Source organism: Hippopotamus amphibius, chromosome 12 (genome assembly GCF_030028045.1).
Source record: "Hippopotamus amphibius kiboko isolate mHipAmp2 chromosome 12, mHipAmp2.hap2, whole genome shotgun sequence".
Taxonomy (NCBI): Eukaryota; Metazoa; Chordata; class Mammalia; order Artiodactyla; family Hippopotamidae; genus Hippopotamus; species Hippopotamus amphibius.
The window spans coordinates 98481439-98497734 of record NC_080197.1 but is presented as its reverse complement, the minus strand read 5'-3'; the positions used below and the strand labels follow the sequence as shown (position 1 = coordinate 98497734).

Here is a 16296-nt window from a genome sequence, read left to right as displayed (position 1 = left end):
AGTTTAGGGGAAAGTAAAGTAGGAAATACATTGGCTTCACTTTCCCCAGCTGTAAAATGGGGGCAATAATTCCCACTTCACCCACCCGCGGCAATTGCATCACAGAGGTCGAAATGGAGTGGGGTGGGTTGCCCCAAACTAAGTGATTAGGGAAAAAGGGTCTGAAACTTATTATCACATACACACCTATCATCTCACACCATTCTTTCAGTAAATACACAAAAGTAAAAGAGGAAAGAGATGAACTACAAAACTAGGAACTTTTTTTTTTAATCAGTTACAAACTAAGTTACAAATAATGTTAACGGCAAGAACACTCAAGGACAAAAGGTAGAAGAGAGACAAAATCATAAAAAGAAAAAAAGCTTTTTTTTTTTTTAACATTTGCATTACAAACTCCAAGGTGCACGTGGCAACAAATCCCCACCCGTTCCCAATTAAAAAACTACTATAACCTGAAATATAAATATAATTGTTCATCCTTCTTTTAAAGAAATTTTTTTCCCCAATGTCCCCACTCAGCCACAGCCCTAAAAAAGTGTCAGCATTCTCAAAATGATGTCTCAACCTTAACTTTCACTCCTATAGGGTGGCCTTCAGAGGAAGAAGGGACCTAGCACCTGAACTAAGAATCTTAAAAGAGAAAAATTCAAACATCTTTCACTTGCCTCATAAGGCCTCAGTGAAGCAGTCCCTGTCCCAGAGCCTCCCAGACACACTTTGCCTGTAGGCAGGACAGGAAAGAAGACTAGGAGCAATTATTTGTACTGCAGCCCCACCAGGACTGCAAAGACTGGGAATCTGAGACTGGGAGTCGTCAGTCTCCCAGACTATTAGGTGAGATGAAACACTAAAACTAGGGTATAAACTGGTTGGATCTATTTTTTTTTAATCTAATTCTTTAAAACAGGCCCCTCCCTATGTTTTCGTTTTGCTTGGTTTTCAAAAGTTCCAGCTTAGCTCCTCTGCTATCAGTTGGCCTTACACAGTGGCTGCGGGAAGCTTGGGGGTCTCTGTCATCCCAAACACAGAAAATAATAATTGTAGGGCTTTCAGAGACTGGGATAGCAAACCCTACGTGGAGGGAGGAGAAAGAGTCAGTCTTTTTTTTTTTTTTAATACCATCCCTCCTAAGGAATGAGTAAGAGGAGGGGAAGATGGTGGTGGAGGCTGACTTAAGTGCATCTAATACTGAAGCTTCCTTTCAATTTCACCTTTCTCCCTTCCACCCCATCTCCCCAGAGTTGGCTGGCTGAGAGGGGCTAGTGAGTGCTAAGGCAGCCAGACAAGATCAGTGAGCTAGGAGCCCTGGGCCAAGCCAGAACACGCCCCCACTGGAGGAGAGGGTGAGACTGGAGGTAAGGGCTTGAGAAGGCCATCAGAGTCGAAGGTGAGGTACTGGCTTGGTCACATCCTGGAAGAAAGGGTGAGCCAGAGCTGCCTTTGCTGAAATCCGCTTGTTGGGGTCGTAGTGCAGCATTTGCTGGAGGGAGAAATGTATGCTGACTTCAGTAATGTGATAACGGACTAAATGGGCAGCAGGTGTTTTGAGAAACTGGAAAACAGAATTCCTTTCACCCAAGGCAGAGTTCCCACTTCCCTCCTCCTTATATCTAACGGGTGCACCAACAACGAGAGGGAAGCAGGGGCTAGGGAGAGGCTGAGACCAGGAGTCCAGGGCCTCAATCTTCCTTCATCCTGGATAAGCCCTGCCCTGGGGAGTGAATGAGAAGAAATGGGTGCCCACTCCCCACTCTCACCGATAACAAGCTCCGTCCATCTTCATCCAGGGGAGGCACAACTTTGCTAAAATCTTGCCTGGCCCACTTGGGGAAACTTGGCTTATAATCAGGCATAGAAGTAACTCCTGGCCAAACCACCTCGTCTGGGGTCCCCAGAGTCCGAAAGATCCGGAAGAGTTGGTCGATCTCAGAATCTCCAGGGAATAGGGCCCGGCGGGTCACCTGAAAATGGGGAGAGAGGAAAGGCCAAGACCCACAATGACGTTAGTCAAAAATGCCCACTGGATAATGGAGGTGCCCACAGGCAGTGGAAGGTCAGCAGGGCCCCATGACTCCCTCCCCAGGGCCTTTCATGGGGTCAGTCACACAGAGCCTGAGACAATGAAGTCCCTTCATCTGTCTCCTTGCCCCCTCCTTCCTTCCCCCAACCATGGCTTTGCAGAGCCCCAAGGCTGGGTGGGGCTGGGAGGGGGTGAATGTCTGGGGTGCCACTGGCATGTAGCAAAGGGATCCCAAGCCACTCACGGGGTGTGGGGGAGACACTGCGGTCATCCCCCCTCCTTGTGATGCAGCCACTTCTAGATAGGAGCACAGCGGGCAGAGACTGTGTCTTCCATGTCTTCTGTGTTCCCCACAGCACCTAGCATGGTGCTGGGTACACACTAGGTGCTTAACAAATATTTTTGGATGAATTGAGAGACAAATATGGGCAATTGTAAAGTAATGCACTGGGGGATAAATGCACATTATATATATATGGGCTAATGGTCTCCATGCCCCCAGTTACAACCCAGAGAAGGGACCATAAAACGTACTGCTGTTCACTCCACTGTAGTATTAAAAGGGATGAGAGCTCCCGTATAAGGCTGGGCCTCAGGGATCCTTCAATCAATCTGAAAAGCCAGAGGTTGAGGGGGGATGTGATCTACATCTGCAGTTTAAATAAAAGGTGATAAGCTGAACACAGCTGGCCTCACCACATTCCTGGTGCCCTGCAATAAGGTCTATGGGCCAAATGAAGGAGATGCTAGATGGAACTCATTTTCCCAAATATATGCAGACTAAAGCTAAAAAAGTTGCAGAAATGATTTAGCTCACTTCAGAGAAGAGATATGTATACTGGATGCGAAGGCTGTTTGAGGATATCCTAACATTGTGGTTGACATCAGGGATGACAGTCCTATCCTTTCTCTACCACCCCCTTTGTGCTACTCTAGAGGAAGGACCCTGTGATAAGAGAAGGGCCATGGGTCTGGGCCAATAAACAGTTCCGTTGTTCTTGAATGTGGGGAGGAGTGGGCTGGGTAGAACTCAGGCATGCCTCCGTACCATCTCAGCAAAGATGCAGCCCAGGCTCCAGATGTCCACAGCTGTGGAGTAGTATTTGCAGCCCAGAAGGATTTCAGGTGCTCGGTACCACAGAGTCACCACCTGGGGACAAGAGTAGGAAGGGGAGGGGTGGTGAGTGGGGCATGGAGATTCCCACATCTCAGGCCCTCAGTACTACTCTGCTCACTCTGCTTCTTAACAAGCAGCTTCTTTCCCTCCATCCTTCCCTTCCCTCTGATTTCCCCTAAGTAAGATAACTGCATACTGTACAACTGCTTAGCTCAGAGTTAGCCTAATCCACGGCTCTGGGGACCATATTTTCTGAACCCCAATATCTATCAAAGTATGAACTCTGTGCATACTCTAAGACCTCTTGGGGTGTCAGAGATACTTTCCACCTAGTGAGAGAGAAATTGCTGGCCAGATAGTTACTAAAAACTTTGTGAATGTCCCTGTTAACACCTCCCAGGAAGTTCAGAGAAGACATGTAGAGAGGGACTCACCTCATGGGTGTAAGTACGAACAGGGACTCCAAAAGCTCTGGCTAGTCCAAAGTCTGCTAGCTTGATGGCCCCATCTGCGTTGATAAGCAGATTCTGAGGTTTGAGGTCTCGGTGCAGGACCCGATGAGAATGGCAGAAAGCTAGGCCCTGGAGTAGCTGGAACAGATAGCTCTGACAAGGGGAGAGAAAAGACTATGTTTTTCCATCACCGTGAGCAGATTAGGGTCTCCTCTATGCCTTCAAAGTTCTACTAAAGACTTTACTAGTTGGATTATAATTATTACATGTTTAGGAGATATTTCTCTGATTGGACTGTCAGCCCAGTGAGGATAAGGATCAGATCTTACTCAGTTTTGTACCTCTTTTCTATGTCCTGTGTCCAGCACATTGAAGGTGTTCAATAAATGTGTGTTGGATAAACATTTGTTGATAGATTGAAAGTAGCTCCATGAGTAAAGAACCCAGAAAAACAGACAATAGACACTCACTGGCTATTTCTTCCACCAAACAGGAGGAAAGGCTTTTTGGAGGAGTCTACCAAGTGCCCTCCAATCCCATTTATCTGAGTTTCATCTCACCTTCCACCTGAGCTGCTAAATTGACTCAGTAGAGTTTCAACTGCTTTGATTCTCCTGCCCAACCCTAGGGTTAATAAGCATAATGAGCAGGGAAAGAGCCACAAAAAAGGTATGCGTGATTGTGTGTGTGTGTGTGTGTGTGTAGGGGGATGAGTGCTGGGAAGGAAGCCAAGATCACAAATCAACACTCAGTCTGATTGCCTGCCTTCAGTCCCCCCAAGACATGCCCATGTTGGGGAGGAATTGATGAGAAGGATTACCTTTATGAGGGGAAGAGGAATGCCAGTGAGAGCAGAGGCATCCATGAATTTCTTGAGATCCTGGTGCAGAAACTCAAAAACCAGGTAGAGTTTGTTTTCTGTGTGAATGACATCCAGCAGCCTAGGGAAGGGGGGTCCAGGAATAGAGGTGAAGGAGAGAAACAGCCAGACAACACAAACAGAGGGCATCCTCCTTTACTGTCAGAGCACCTCCCAGATACATACTTACTTGACAATATTAGGGTGGTTAAGCTCCTTAAGCAGAGAGATCTCTCGTATGGCAGTACTGGGTACACCCTCCGTCTCACTTGGAGAAGTTGGGAAAGCAGAGATGGGAATGTGGTTACAAATATTCCTTTTCCCCCATCCCAGTCATTCCACCCCCAAGACACTACCCCAGTGTCCCCTAGGAAAGTGACAGAAGAAAAGGGGTGCTTCAGGGGTTAATTCATGGATGGACAGGAGCGGCTTTTGGACACATTAAGGTCATTATTTCTTCTTTGCCCAGGGTTGGTTAGCAAAGTCTCCTGGTGAAGGTGAAGAAGGTAACAGGGGGAAAAAAGGTGGGGGAGGGGGGGAGTAGCAGCACCCAGCCTCTCTAGAGGGGCCAGTGAGGTTCAACGGCCATTCTTTTGAAAGGGGGAGAGAATTCTAAGATGAGGGTGGGGTTGGGGCAGTGAAGAGGGCTCGTCATTAAAAGAGGTGCTCTTTACCGCTTATCATAAAACCCACCTCCACAGAGAGTCCTGGACCCCATCTCAGAGGCCTCCTTCCTTTTCCTGAGTCTTTCTAACTGTACAATTGGGGGCGTCACCCGAACTTGGGGAGGAAATTTCCCATGGATTCTACACTACCCTATAGTCTTCGCAGGGAAACCCTCTACTTGTCCTTCAACCCACCTCTCCACTTCAAAAGTCGTCCCTCCCTGCTACCTTCCGGTCCCTGGATAGCTACCCGCCTGTTGGGGTGGGGGTGGGGGGCACTCAAGGAGCTCCCGTGTTAGGAGTCCCGGGTACAGAGGCCACTTACGTGTCCAGGCGGATTTTTTTAAGCGCCACCACTTCTCCCGTCACCTTGTTTCTGGCTTTGTACACAACTCCGTACGTGCCCTCTCCGATCTTTTCCACTTTTTGGAAGTTCTCCATGAAGCGCTAGCGAGTCGGGTCAGCCCGGCCCTGGAGCGGGGGCCTGGGAACCCTGCAGAAAGCGGCACCCAGCCCTCGGGGGCCGAGCAGCGGAAACGCGGCCCAGCTCCGCAACCCCAGGTCGGGATGGAACGCAGTGTATTTCTCGCTCTTGTCAATTTGTCCAACTTGAAACAATGTTGCCGCCTCCCCCGCCCAGTTCCCTACCGCCACCAGAAGCCCCGCCCCTCCTTCCCGCGTTTCCTTGGCTCCGCCCTCAAACCTTCCTATTGGTCTACGTCAGAGCGGGCGGGGCCAGCCCTGCGTCCCTCGCTGCAAAAGACCCCGCCCCGCGCAAGTTTGGCTCCGAGAGGCATTAAGACAAGTTTCAGCCTAGGTGGGGAGGCTGAACACCTTTTTCCAAGTACCTGATTTGGGATCGAGTTTACCTGTATCCCGAGTCTATAGGGATTTCCTGATCTCTAATTCACCGTTTTCATCTCCCCTAGGAAAATGTGTACTGACCCAAGATTAATTCCACCTGGCCTATGGGAGCCTTCTCTGAAAGCGGAAAACTGGGTATCTCATTGTAAGGGTTTCCTGGACCTCGCAGGAGTCTCTGGCTCCTTTTTTCAGCCTACCCTTATACTGTCTCTCTTTGTTTTTGGATCCAGGGTCACTGCATCCACAGTCTTTTTGAGAAGTTCCTGGTTTGGACTCAATAGAGTGATCCCCTCTCCCGTGATGAATTGCGTGTGTCCGGTACGTGTTACGTTTTGCAGCTGGACTTCAGTCAGTTCTTTCCCCGGGGGGATGGAGTGCTTAGGATGAGAGTGACCCTGTGAAACCAGAAACTGTCACTGAGTAGTGGGATGTCCAGGGACCAGGAGCCCTCCTCAGTTCTGCCTTTCTCAGGTCCTCCTGCTCCTCCCAGGCCTCCCCTGGAGGGAGGGGGGGAGGGCTATGCAAATGAGCACCCCTTTCTTATATAGGGGCTTGTCCTATGCCTCAGAGTCTTTGGTTACTGGCAGGAAGAACAGGATGGATCTGGTGCTGAGAAAATGCCTTCTCCATGTGGCTGTGATGGGTGCTCTTCTGGCTGTGGGGGCCACAGAAGGTGAGTGTGGGGTGTGTGGACATGAACAAGTGTGAGTCTGGGGTTGCACACCTGCTCTAGGTTTTCCCTCCCTCATGGGAGATACCAGCAATACTTCAGGCGTCTCCCACCCATTTGATTTAGTGAGGACGTGGGCAACTGAACTCCCTCCTCACATGAAGATTTGGGACTGAGCCTGAAAATAACCTCATCTGCTTGGAAGGGGCAAGAGAGGAGTGGGTCTTTGTGGCCTAATTCTGAGACCCCCCTGGGCAGTGAGCTGGAGCAGGGGCTCCAAGGGAGTAAAATGAGTGGAGACTCTTTTAGACAATGTCTCTCAGGCACTTGGGATAGGGTTTTTAAAGTGAGGAGAAGGGAGTGTGGTATTGGGTAGAGGGTAAAAAGGCAACACATCCCCTCTTTGGGATGGGCATGGGTGAACACAGCCCAGGCTTTTGTTCTGAGGCTGGAAGAGACAGGCAGAAGGGTCTCAGCTGAGCATCACATGAAAGGGCTCTGGGGGATTGGGGCCTCGTGACAGGAGCAAGGGGTGGAGGCGGGGGGTGGTGATAGGGTCTGGAATGTCCCGTGCTGCTCTAAGGAGGGAGAGTTGGGAGTGGAGAAAGAATGGGGCATCTTATGATTCTCTTGCTCTAGTGGTGGGATGCTCAGCAGGATCATTCCAGATCCTCCCCCAGCAGAATCAACCAGGTTTCCGGTGCATGTTAGAAATGGAGTGAAGATAGTCCCTGCTGTGCTGAAATATCTACATCATATCCAAGGGCCCCCCTTTCTCTAGATCCCTGGTCTCACAGACTTCTAGGAAGTTCTTGATCTGACTTCCCTCATTCATGGTGCAGTTTCAAGTCTTTTTCTTTTACTGTGTTCCTTGTTGTACTCTGGAAACATTCTGCTCATACGTGCTCACCCGAGGCTCTTAAAATGTTGTGCTTACTTTTTGGATCCTGGTTTTTAAAATCAGAAGACAATTTTAGATATTCATGAAATTTTTTATGGACTAGGTTTGATCATTTTGTCTAGTGTGCTTTATGCTTATTCAGGAAAAAATATATATATTTTTATAGATACATACTGAATTTGTAGGGTTTTAAATAACATAATGTCTGGGATTTGCTTTTTTTTAATTTAATTTTTATTTTATATTGGAGTATAATTGATTTACGTTATGTTAGTTTCACATGTACAGCAAAGTGAATCAGTTATTCATATACATATGTCCGTTCTTTTTCAGATTCTTTTCCCATATAGGTCATTACAGAGTATTGAGTAGAGTTCCCTGTGCAACACAGTGGATACTGGTTGATTGTCTATTTTACACATAGTAGTGTGTATATGTTAGTCCCAAACTCCTAATTTTTCCCTACCTCCCTATCTTTTTATATTATAAAGTGACAGAATTCTTTATTTTTTGATTTATTAAGCCACATAAAAATAATCTCTATTATCACATCAAAAATGACTTCTCCTTGCTGTTGGTTTCAATCGCTTATGTGTTTCATTTGCATTGTATCTTTGCTGTTCTGTGCAGTAGGCATGAGCTGCATGTAGCTATAGCTATTTAAATTATTTAAAATTAGTATGTTAAAAAATTTCATTTTTTTTTAATGAGCATTGGCCACATTTCAAATGCTCAATAGCTATCTGTGGCTCGTTGCTACCTAGGCATTGTTGTATTTCTGCAGCTATAGGCAACTATAATCAAAAATAGGAAACAGCATTATTGATTTTCAACAGTGCTAACTTTTCAGGATTTTGTTTTTGCTTTTGCTTTAAAAAATTGGTTTTTTTTCTCATTTCAGGATTTACTGGTGTTTGAGGTATTCAGACGGTAGAATTTGAAACTGTAGATTCTTTGAATTACATAGACTTATCTGTGGTTGGTAGAAATAAACTATTTAAAATACATGGTACAACTTCCCACTTTTTGGAACAGTGAATTAGTTTGGTGGGATAAACCCTCCTATGGGTAGGATAAAAAGGTAAAATCAAAACAAAAAGTAAACACACTCCAAAAACCCCAGACAACTTGCGGTTACTTTTGAGAACCAAAAAGCAGACAGAGACTTAGAGGAGAGGGGTCTGACTCAGGAAGGTGGGTCACAACAGGTGAGATTTGGGAGTTTACAGCCTTTTGCCTGAGGACACTCCCTAATCTGAACTTGGTTTGGGAGGCAGAAAGCGATGCTCTGCTTGAGGTGTCAGGAGACAGTTTTTTTTGTTTTTTTTTTTTTTTTTTTGGCACACAGGCTTAGTTGCTCCGCGGCATGTGGGATCTTCCTGGAGCTGGGATCGAACCCGTGACCTCTGCATTGGCAGGCAGGCTCTCAACCACTGCGCCACCTAGGAAGCCCCAGGAGACAGTTTTAAGGGCTGGCTGAGCAGCCAGGAACTTAGGGAATAAAACCTGGAAGGGTGAGTGTTGCAAAGCGTGGTGAACCCCAAATTTGTGTAAAAACTTCTCCCAGATCTTTAGATTTCTATCAAACAGTATATAGTGGGAGACCTTAAAGAACACAACAAAAAAAGCAGCAGATGGAAGCTGAAATAGTTGAACAGAGACGTTTGCTGCTACCAGCACTTGGGAGACAGTGTTTCCTGTTTGAATGTAGAACAAATACACAACTATATATTGTCTACAAGAGACACTTAACATGCAAAGACACAAGTAGATTTAAATTTAAATGGAGGGACTTCCTAGGTGGCGCAGTGGGTAAGAATCCGCCTGCCAATGCAGGGGGACACGGGTTCAAGCCCTGCCCCAGGAAGATACCACATGCCACGGAGCAACTAAGCCCGTGTGCCACAACTGTTGATCCTGTGCTCTAGAGCCTGTGAGTCACAACTATTGAGCCCATGTGCTGCAACTACTGAAGTCCACGTGCCTAGAGCCCGTGCTCTGCAACGAGAGGCCACCGCAATGAGAAGCCCATGCACCACAACTAGAGAAAGCCCATGTGTAGCAATGAAGACCCAACACAGCCAATAAAATAAATAAATAAATTTATAAAAAAAAAAGTTAAATGGATAGAAAAGATACATGTGCAAACACTAATCTTAAGAAGGCTAGTCTGGGGCTTCCTAGGTGGCGCAGTGGTTAAGAATCCGCCTGCCAATGCAGAGGTCATGGGTTCGATCCCAGCTCCAGGAAGATCCCACATGCCGCGGAGCAACTAAGCCTGTGTGCCAAAAAAATAAATAAATAAATAAAAAAAAAAAAAAAAAAAAGAAGGCTAGTCTGTATGGAATTTGCTTTTAAATGCTTTAACCAAAAAGCAAACCAACAACAACAAAGGATAGATAAAGCAAATGTGGCAAATGTTGATAGTTACTGGATCTGGGTGAGACATATGGAGAGCCACCCTATCCCTTTTTTTCAGATCTCTCTCTTGGTCAGTTATAATTTGGTTTGTCTCCGATCCCAATTTCTACCTGCCTTGGTCCATCCTCCTCACTACTTGCTGAAGTGATCCTTCTAGGATACAAATCTGATCATACTCAAAAAGGTTTTGTACAGCTGATTCACTTTGGTGTACCTCAAAAGCTGGTACAAGAGTGTAAAGCAATTATATTCCTACAAAGAGCTTTAAAAAAAAAAAAAAAGCTTTTGAAGGGTAAATTTTATGGCGTGTGACATATCTCAATACAACAAACAAAATCTTCTGAGGTGGACTTGCCTACAGGATAAAGGCCAGACTCCTTTGCCTGGCACTCAAAGCCCCTACCCTGTCTTCTTGGCCTCATCTCTCACAGTGTATATCAGCCACATTGCTGGTGGTCCCCTATCATGCCTTGTGCTTCCATGCCTCCGCACATCTGCTTATGCTGGGCCCTCTGCCTGGAATGCTTTATGCCACCGGCCAGCTCCTCACTGGGTCTTTCCCAGACTACCAGAATGGAATTAATCTGTTCAGTCTGTCATTTTGCTGTATATTGTGCACATCTACTATGGCTCATATTAAGCAGTGCCTTGAATTATAGTAATTTATGTACATGTCTATTTCATACACTTTAACTTGAATCTCTTCAGGACCATTTCTTTTTCATCACTTAAGTTCTTTGCACCTAGCACAGTTCCTGGTACATGGTGGGTATTCAATAAATTAAAATGCACTTTGAATGTGAGAATGAGTGATGTGACATGGGACACTGTTGTCCCGAGAAGGGAGTGAGTAATGACCTCAGGGCCCTCATTATACCTTCCTTTTAGGACCCAGAGGCCAGGACTGGCTTGGTGTCTCAAGGCAGCTCAGAACCAAAGCATGGAACAGGCGGCTATATCCACAGTGGACAGAAAGCCAGGGGCCTGACTGCTGGAGAGGTTGGAGCTTGGCAATTTCTGGGGAGAGGGTATGGTGGGAATGAGGTGGGGAGAGGAGCAAGAATTGCGTTGAATGTAGCTTGGGAAGATAGGAAGGGAAAAGGCATATGGGGAGGGGAAGCCAAGGAGTCCCAGCTAATGCAGCGGCCCTTCCCAGGTGGCCAGGTATCCCTGAAGGTCAGCAATGATGGGCCTACGCTGCTTGGGGCAAATGCCTCCTTTTCTATCGCCCTGCACTTTCCTAAAAGCCAAAAGGTGCTGCCAGATGGGCAGGTCATCTGGGCCAACAACACCATCATCAATGGTGAGTACCTCTCCACTCCAGGCCTCATAATCCCTGGTATCCCCAATGAGCTCAAGGAATGCCTCTTCTTCTTTTCTTTTTCTTTCTTTCTTCCTTTTTCCCCCCCACAAATTATATATGTAATGAGAAAACACAGATAAATCAAAAAGAAAAAAAAATTGTAGTTCCCAAAATGGGGGACAGAAGACCCAGTGGATAGAGAAGTTGGACAGACTTGGATTTAAACTTGGATGTGACCCTGGGCAAGTCACTTAACTGTTTTGTGCTTCCATTCCCTTATCTGTAGAATGGGGATGATACTACTTTAAAAGGTTGTTGTAAGGATTAAAGTGTGATAATATATTAAGAATTCAGCATAATGCCTGCCCTAGCCTACAATAAAGGCTCAATAAATGTCAGCTGGTGCTGTTATGTTTCCTTTTATCCCACTAGCTAGAGCAAATCATTCCAAACATTTTGATACATGGCCTTCTAATCTCTTTCTCTTCCAATCTCTATGTCTATACTTACATAGGAACCTTTTTTTTGGCCATGTGGCATGTGGGATCTCAGTTCCCTGACCAGGGATCGAACCCGCACCTCCTACATTGGAAACGTGTATTCTTAACCACTGGATCGCCAGGGAAGTCCCTACATGGGAATCTTTAATTATGGTTTCCATTCTCCCCACTACCACCCCAAATGGGTTATACCAAGGAGAATATATTTTGTAGCTAGGGAGTATTCCCAGAGCTCCTCTCTGGGAGCCATGTTAAAGGTTTTGGTGTATAGTAAGGAATGCCAGGGTTTGAGGGTGACTTTGTATCTTCCTTTCAGGGAGCCAGGTGTGGGGAGGACAGCCAGTGTATCCCCAAGAACCTGATGATATGTGCATCTTCCCCGATGGGGGGGCCTGCCCACCTGTCTCATCACCTCCGAGAAGAAGTTTTGTTTATGTCTGGAAGACCTGGGGTGAGAGACTCCATTCTCTGGCCTGTCATCCAAACTTGGATTCACCTCTTCCAACCTGATCCCCTTTCTTTTGGTCCCACCCCTAAGCTCTGTGAATTTCCCTAATCTTCACTTTCCCCATGACTCCTTCCTCTTCCACAGCACCTGGCCAATTCTCTCTATTATACTTCTTTCGGGGAACCCTCCTCCAATTAGAGTCCCATCCCATTGAACCCCTCGTTAGGACTTCTTCCCTGCCCCCTCTATACAAGCTTCCAAACACCCTCGGAAATAACCATCCTCAATACATCTTCTGACCTTCCTTCTCTGGTGCCCTGTCTCTAACCCTGCACCAGTCCCCTTTGACCAGTAACCCCCTTCCCCACTCTTCTTTCCAAAAACCTCAGGCCAATACTGGCAAGTTCTGGGGGGCCCAGTGTCCGGACTGAGCATTGGGACAGGCAAGGCAGTGCTGGGCACACACACCATGGAAGTGACTGTCTACCACCGCCGGGGGTCCCAGAGCTACGTGCCCCTCGCTTACTCCCGCTCAGCCTTCACTATTACTGGTAAGGACTTAGGAAGGGACAAGGCCAGTCTCAGGGCAGGAGGAGGTGGGGAGGCTTGGCTGGACAGGAAAGAGGAAAGAGGAAATGGTGTGTAACCTTATAGGGACAGAGCCAGGAAGACGTGGGTAAAGGAATGTGGGGCTTGGAGCCAGTGAAGGGCCAGGCAACTTGGGGTTAGAGGATGTGGCTGTGAAAGAAGCTGTGGCCCAGTCCTGGTTCTCACCTTTTCTGGCTCCAATCCCAGACCAGGTGCCCTTCTCCGTAAGCGTGTCTCAACTGCAGGCCTTGGATGGAGGGAACAAGCACTTCCTGAGAAAGCAACCTCTGACCTTTGCCCTCCGGCTCCACGACCCCAGTGGTTATTTGGCTGAGGCTGACCTCTCCTACACCTGGGACTTTGGAGACAGTACTGGGACCCTGATCTCTCGGGCGCTTGTGGTCACTCATACTTACCTAGAGTCTGGCCCAGTCACTGCACAGGTGGTGCTGCAGGCTGCCATTCCTCTCAGCTCCTGTGGCTCCTCCCCAGTTCCAGGCACCACTGATGGGCATGTGCCAACTGCAGAGGCCCCTGGCACCACAGCTGGCCAAGTACCTACTGCAGAAGTCACAGGCACTACACCTGGTCAGGTGCCGACTGCAGAGGGCAGAGCTACCACACCTGAGCAGGTGCCAACCTCAGAAGTCATAAGTACCATACCTGCAGAGAGGCCAACTGCAGAGGCCACAGGTACGACACCTGAAGTGTCAACCGCAGAGCCCTCTGGAACCACAGTTGCACAGGTAACAACTACAGAGCTGGTGGAGACCACAGCTGGAGAGGTACCCACCCCTGAGCCTGATGGTCCAGATGCCAGCCCATTCATGCCTACAGAAGGTATTACAGGTAAGAGGGCCAGTATGAATGAGGTTCATTGAAGTGGGGCATTTGTCACTATTCTAAAGACCTGAAAGACTTACTTCAGACCCAGATGTTACCCAATCCTTAGCCTAGCAGTGGAGTCCCCTCAGAGGCTTCAGTGATTTTATTTTAAATCCCCCCAAGTCCCTCTTAATGGCATGGAAGACATCCAGAGTTCAGGAAACCAGGGTCTTCTCCTAGGCCATGGGGAGAGAACTTGTTGCTTCTCTACCCCAGAAAAGAGCTGTTCCCTGAAGGCAAGGTCAGGGAGCAGTCTGTGATCCTTTACGTAGTACTTATATCTCATTTTCTGATTAAGTGTAAATGCACGAAATTTTTCCCAGTTTCTGACACCATTTCCCACCCCTGGATTCTCATCCCAAAGTAGGTCTACCTGGAATTGTGGTAGAAACATTGAAAAAGGAGGAATAGGATAGTGACACTATAATGAGTTAACATAGGTCAAGTGTCTAACCCAGGACCTGGCACAGTGTGGGATGTGATAAACATTCAGGATTTTTAAAACTCCAACTCTACCCCTAACTGTGACTCTGGGGCAGTCATTTCTCCTTCTGGGCCTCTGTTTCCTTATCTATAAAATGAGATTTCCCAGCTCTTGTCTGATTCTAAGCCTGGATCCAGGAGCTCTGACTCTACCTGGAAAAATGCCTGCTTGGCCTGTTTCCAGGTGAGTTATTGGTCTCTTGACTTTGCCTCTTCAATCCTCTCCTGCCAGGTTCCCAGAGCCCCCTGCAGGATGACACAGCCACCTTGAACCTGGTGAAGCGACAAGTCCCCCTGGATTGTGTTCTGTATCGATATGGCTCCTTTTCCCTCATCCTGGACATTGTCCGTGAGTCTTGCCTACTTTGGGAGCCGGTGGAGGGAGGCATGTGCTGCTTAGGGCTGCCCAGTGGGAGCACACCTTGGAAGGAGTTACTCACCTGGACAAGAAGAATACCCAAATCCCTGGGTTTTCATTTGAAGGCATGAGGATGGGACTGGGGTGCAGCCCGAGGACCTCCCTGTCGGTGGGCCTTTGGGGAGGACTGGTAGAGGAGTCCCAGGCTTAAAATCATGCAACTTTGCAGAGGGTATTGAGAATGCTGAGATCCTGCAGGCTGTGCCATCCAGTGAAGGGGATGCATTTGAGCTGACTGTGTCTTGCCAAGGCGGGTGAGTGTCCCACCGGTTGCCCTGAGACCTCTTGGGCTGATGGCTGCCCTGCTCTCTGGTATCTAGTGTTCCTTCCCAGACTCCTTGACGTAAGCTGACATCTCTCCCAGGCTACCCAAGGAAGCCTGCATGGACATCTCATCGCCAGGGTGCCAGCCCCCAGCCCAGCGGCTGTGTCAGCCGGTGCCACCCAGCCCAGCCTGCCAGCTGGTTCTGCACCAGGTACTGAAGGGCGGCTCGGGGACCTACTGCCTCAATGTGTCTTTGGCTGATGCCAATAGCCTGGCAATGGTCAGCACCCAGCTTGTTATGCCTGGTAGGTACTTGGACAAGAGGTAGGATGATGAAGTGGAGTGGAAGAGGCTACCTGACAGGAAGCAGACACTGACTATGGCTGTGTCTGGGATTCTGCTCATAGGTCAAGAGGCCGGCCTCGGGCAGGCTGCCCTGTTCGTGGGCGTCTTGCTGGTGTTGATGGCTCTGCTGCTCGCATCTCTGATATACAGGTGAGGCCCCACCATCCCGCTCACACCCCTTATCCCTTATCACGAGCACTCACTCTCCTTCAAGGCAAGAAGGAACCACTACCCTCTTTGAGAAAGCATAGTGTCCAGGAAAGAGCACAGACTTGGAAGTTAAACAGGTCTGGGCTGCAGTCTTGCTGGTGGGACCTCGGGGAAGCAGGTTAACCTTTCTGAGCCTCTGAAAGGTAGGAAAACTCACACCTGCCCTGTGGGGCTGTTGTCAGGATTCTAGACAATGTGGGTAAAGCACCTGGTTCTGAAGCAAGAGTGCAATAAATGGTGATCTTGTTGAATGTCATTATGAATGATATTAAAAAGCGGAGGAGGCTGGGCCAGCTGAGTCTCTACCTGCAAGAAGGGCAAATCCCCAGACGTGGAGTGCCAAGGTCCTCAAAGCAGGGAAGCTTGCAGGGTAAGGGGAATGGAAAGAGGTTACCATAAAAGTAAGAGAGGATGAACCCTGTTGGTGAGAAGGGGAGGGAGCCAGGATCAAGGCCAAGTAGACCTGGGATATGGTTTATCCTCTTCTTTGGAGAAGCACAAACAGGCTGTCATTGACCACCACTAACCAGTATCCCCGCTTTTCTCCCAATATCAGGCGAAGACTTATGAAGCAGGGCTCAGCTCCTCCCCTTCCCCAGCTGCCACACGATAGAACCCACTGGCGACGTCTGCCCTGGGTTTTCCGCTCTTGCCCCACTGGTGAGAGCAGCCCCCTCCTCCGTGGGCAGCAGGTCTGAGTACTGTCATGTGATGTCATGATTTACCCAGGGTAGACAGCAACGCCTGTCTTTTCTCCAGTCTTCCCTTGAAGACTACCATTGCCTGAAATAAAGACTCAGAACCTGGTGCTGGTATTTCCTTACTTCTGGGAGAATCTATATCCTTTAAGGAGTAGAGGTATAAAGGAAGGAGGTGTAC

At 48.1% G+C, this 16296-nt stretch overlaps 2 protein-coding genes across 5 annotated transcripts; one reads left to right on the top strand and one right to left on the bottom strand.

Moving 5' to 3' along the window:
• Nucleotides 1–253: 253 nt before the first annotated feature.
• On the bottom strand, nucleotides 254–6536 carry CDK2 (cyclin dependent kinase 2). 3 transcript variants are annotated; one of them, XM_057702540.1, is made up of 8 exons: nucleotides 5442–6536; nucleotides 4642–4719; nucleotides 4413–4533; nucleotides 3575–3745; nucleotides 3072–3173; nucleotides 2268–2411; nucleotides 1761–1964; nucleotides 254–1483 (listed from the first exon to the last, which is right to left on the bottom strand). In XM_057702540.1, exons 1-8 carry the CDS (start codon nucleotides 5555–5557, stop codon nucleotides 1379–1381), a joined length of 1041 nt encoding a protein of 346 aa, XP_057558523.1. In that variant the 5' UTR covers nucleotides 5558–6536; the 3' UTR covers nucleotides 254–1378. The 3 variants fall into 3 exon arrangements, with proteins under 3 accessions (XP_057558523.1, XP_057558524.1, XP_057558525.1); XM_057702541.1 differs by lacking the exon at nucleotides 2268–2411; XM_057702542.1 differs by lacking the exon at nucleotides 254–1483 and having other exon boundaries at nucleotides 1832–1964; nucleotides 2268–2320.
• Nucleotides 6512–16222, top strand: PMEL (premelanosome protein). 2 transcript variants are annotated; one of them, XM_057702539.1, is made up of 11 exons: nucleotides 6512–6653; nucleotides 10861–10971; nucleotides 11129–11275; nucleotides 12092–12226; nucleotides 12613–12774; nucleotides 13304–13660; nucleotides 14412–14528; nucleotides 14767–14851; nucleotides 14962–15167; nucleotides 15270–15357; nucleotides 15974–16222. In XM_057702539.1, exons 1-11 carry the CDS (start codon nucleotides 6578–6580, stop codon nucleotides 16113–16115), a joined length of 1626 nt encoding a protein of 541 aa, XP_057558522.1. In that variant the 5' UTR covers nucleotides 6512–6577; the 3' UTR covers nucleotides 16116–16222. The 2 variants fall into 2 exon arrangements, with proteins under 2 accessions (XP_057558522.1, XP_057558521.1); XM_057702538.1 differs by having other exon boundaries at nucleotides 13019–13660.
• Nucleotides 16223–16296: the final 74 nt, after the last annotated feature.

Excerpts from the sequence above, each read along its gene's own strand:
- CDK2 (XM_057702540.1), bottom strand. The coding sequence starts at position 5,557 with ATGGAGAACTTCCAAAAAGTGGAAAAGATCGGAGAGGGCACGTACGGA. Across the intron at positions 2,412-3,071 it reads GCTGCATCTTTGCTGAGATG|CACCTAGTGTGTACCCAGCA; the intron begins GTACGGAGGCAT and ends ATATTTGTTAAG. Across the intron at positions 1,965-2,267 it reads CAGTGTCTCCCCCACACCCC|GTGACCCGCCGGGCCCTATT; the intron begins GTGAGTGGCTTG and ends CCCCATTTTCAG.
- PMEL (XM_057702538.1), top strand. The coding sequence starts at position 6,578 with ATGGATCTGGTGCTGAGAAAATGCCTTCTCCATGTGGCTGTGATGGGT. Across the intron at positions 13,661-14,411 it reads GCCTACAGAAGGTATTACAG|GTTCCCAGAGCCCCCTGCAG; the intron begins GTAAGAGGGCCA and ends CTCTCCTGCCAG. Across the intron at positions 15,168-15,269 it reads CACCCAGCTTGTTATGCCTG|GTCAAGAGGCCGGCCTCGGG; the intron begins GTAGGTACTTGG and ends TTCTGCTCATAG.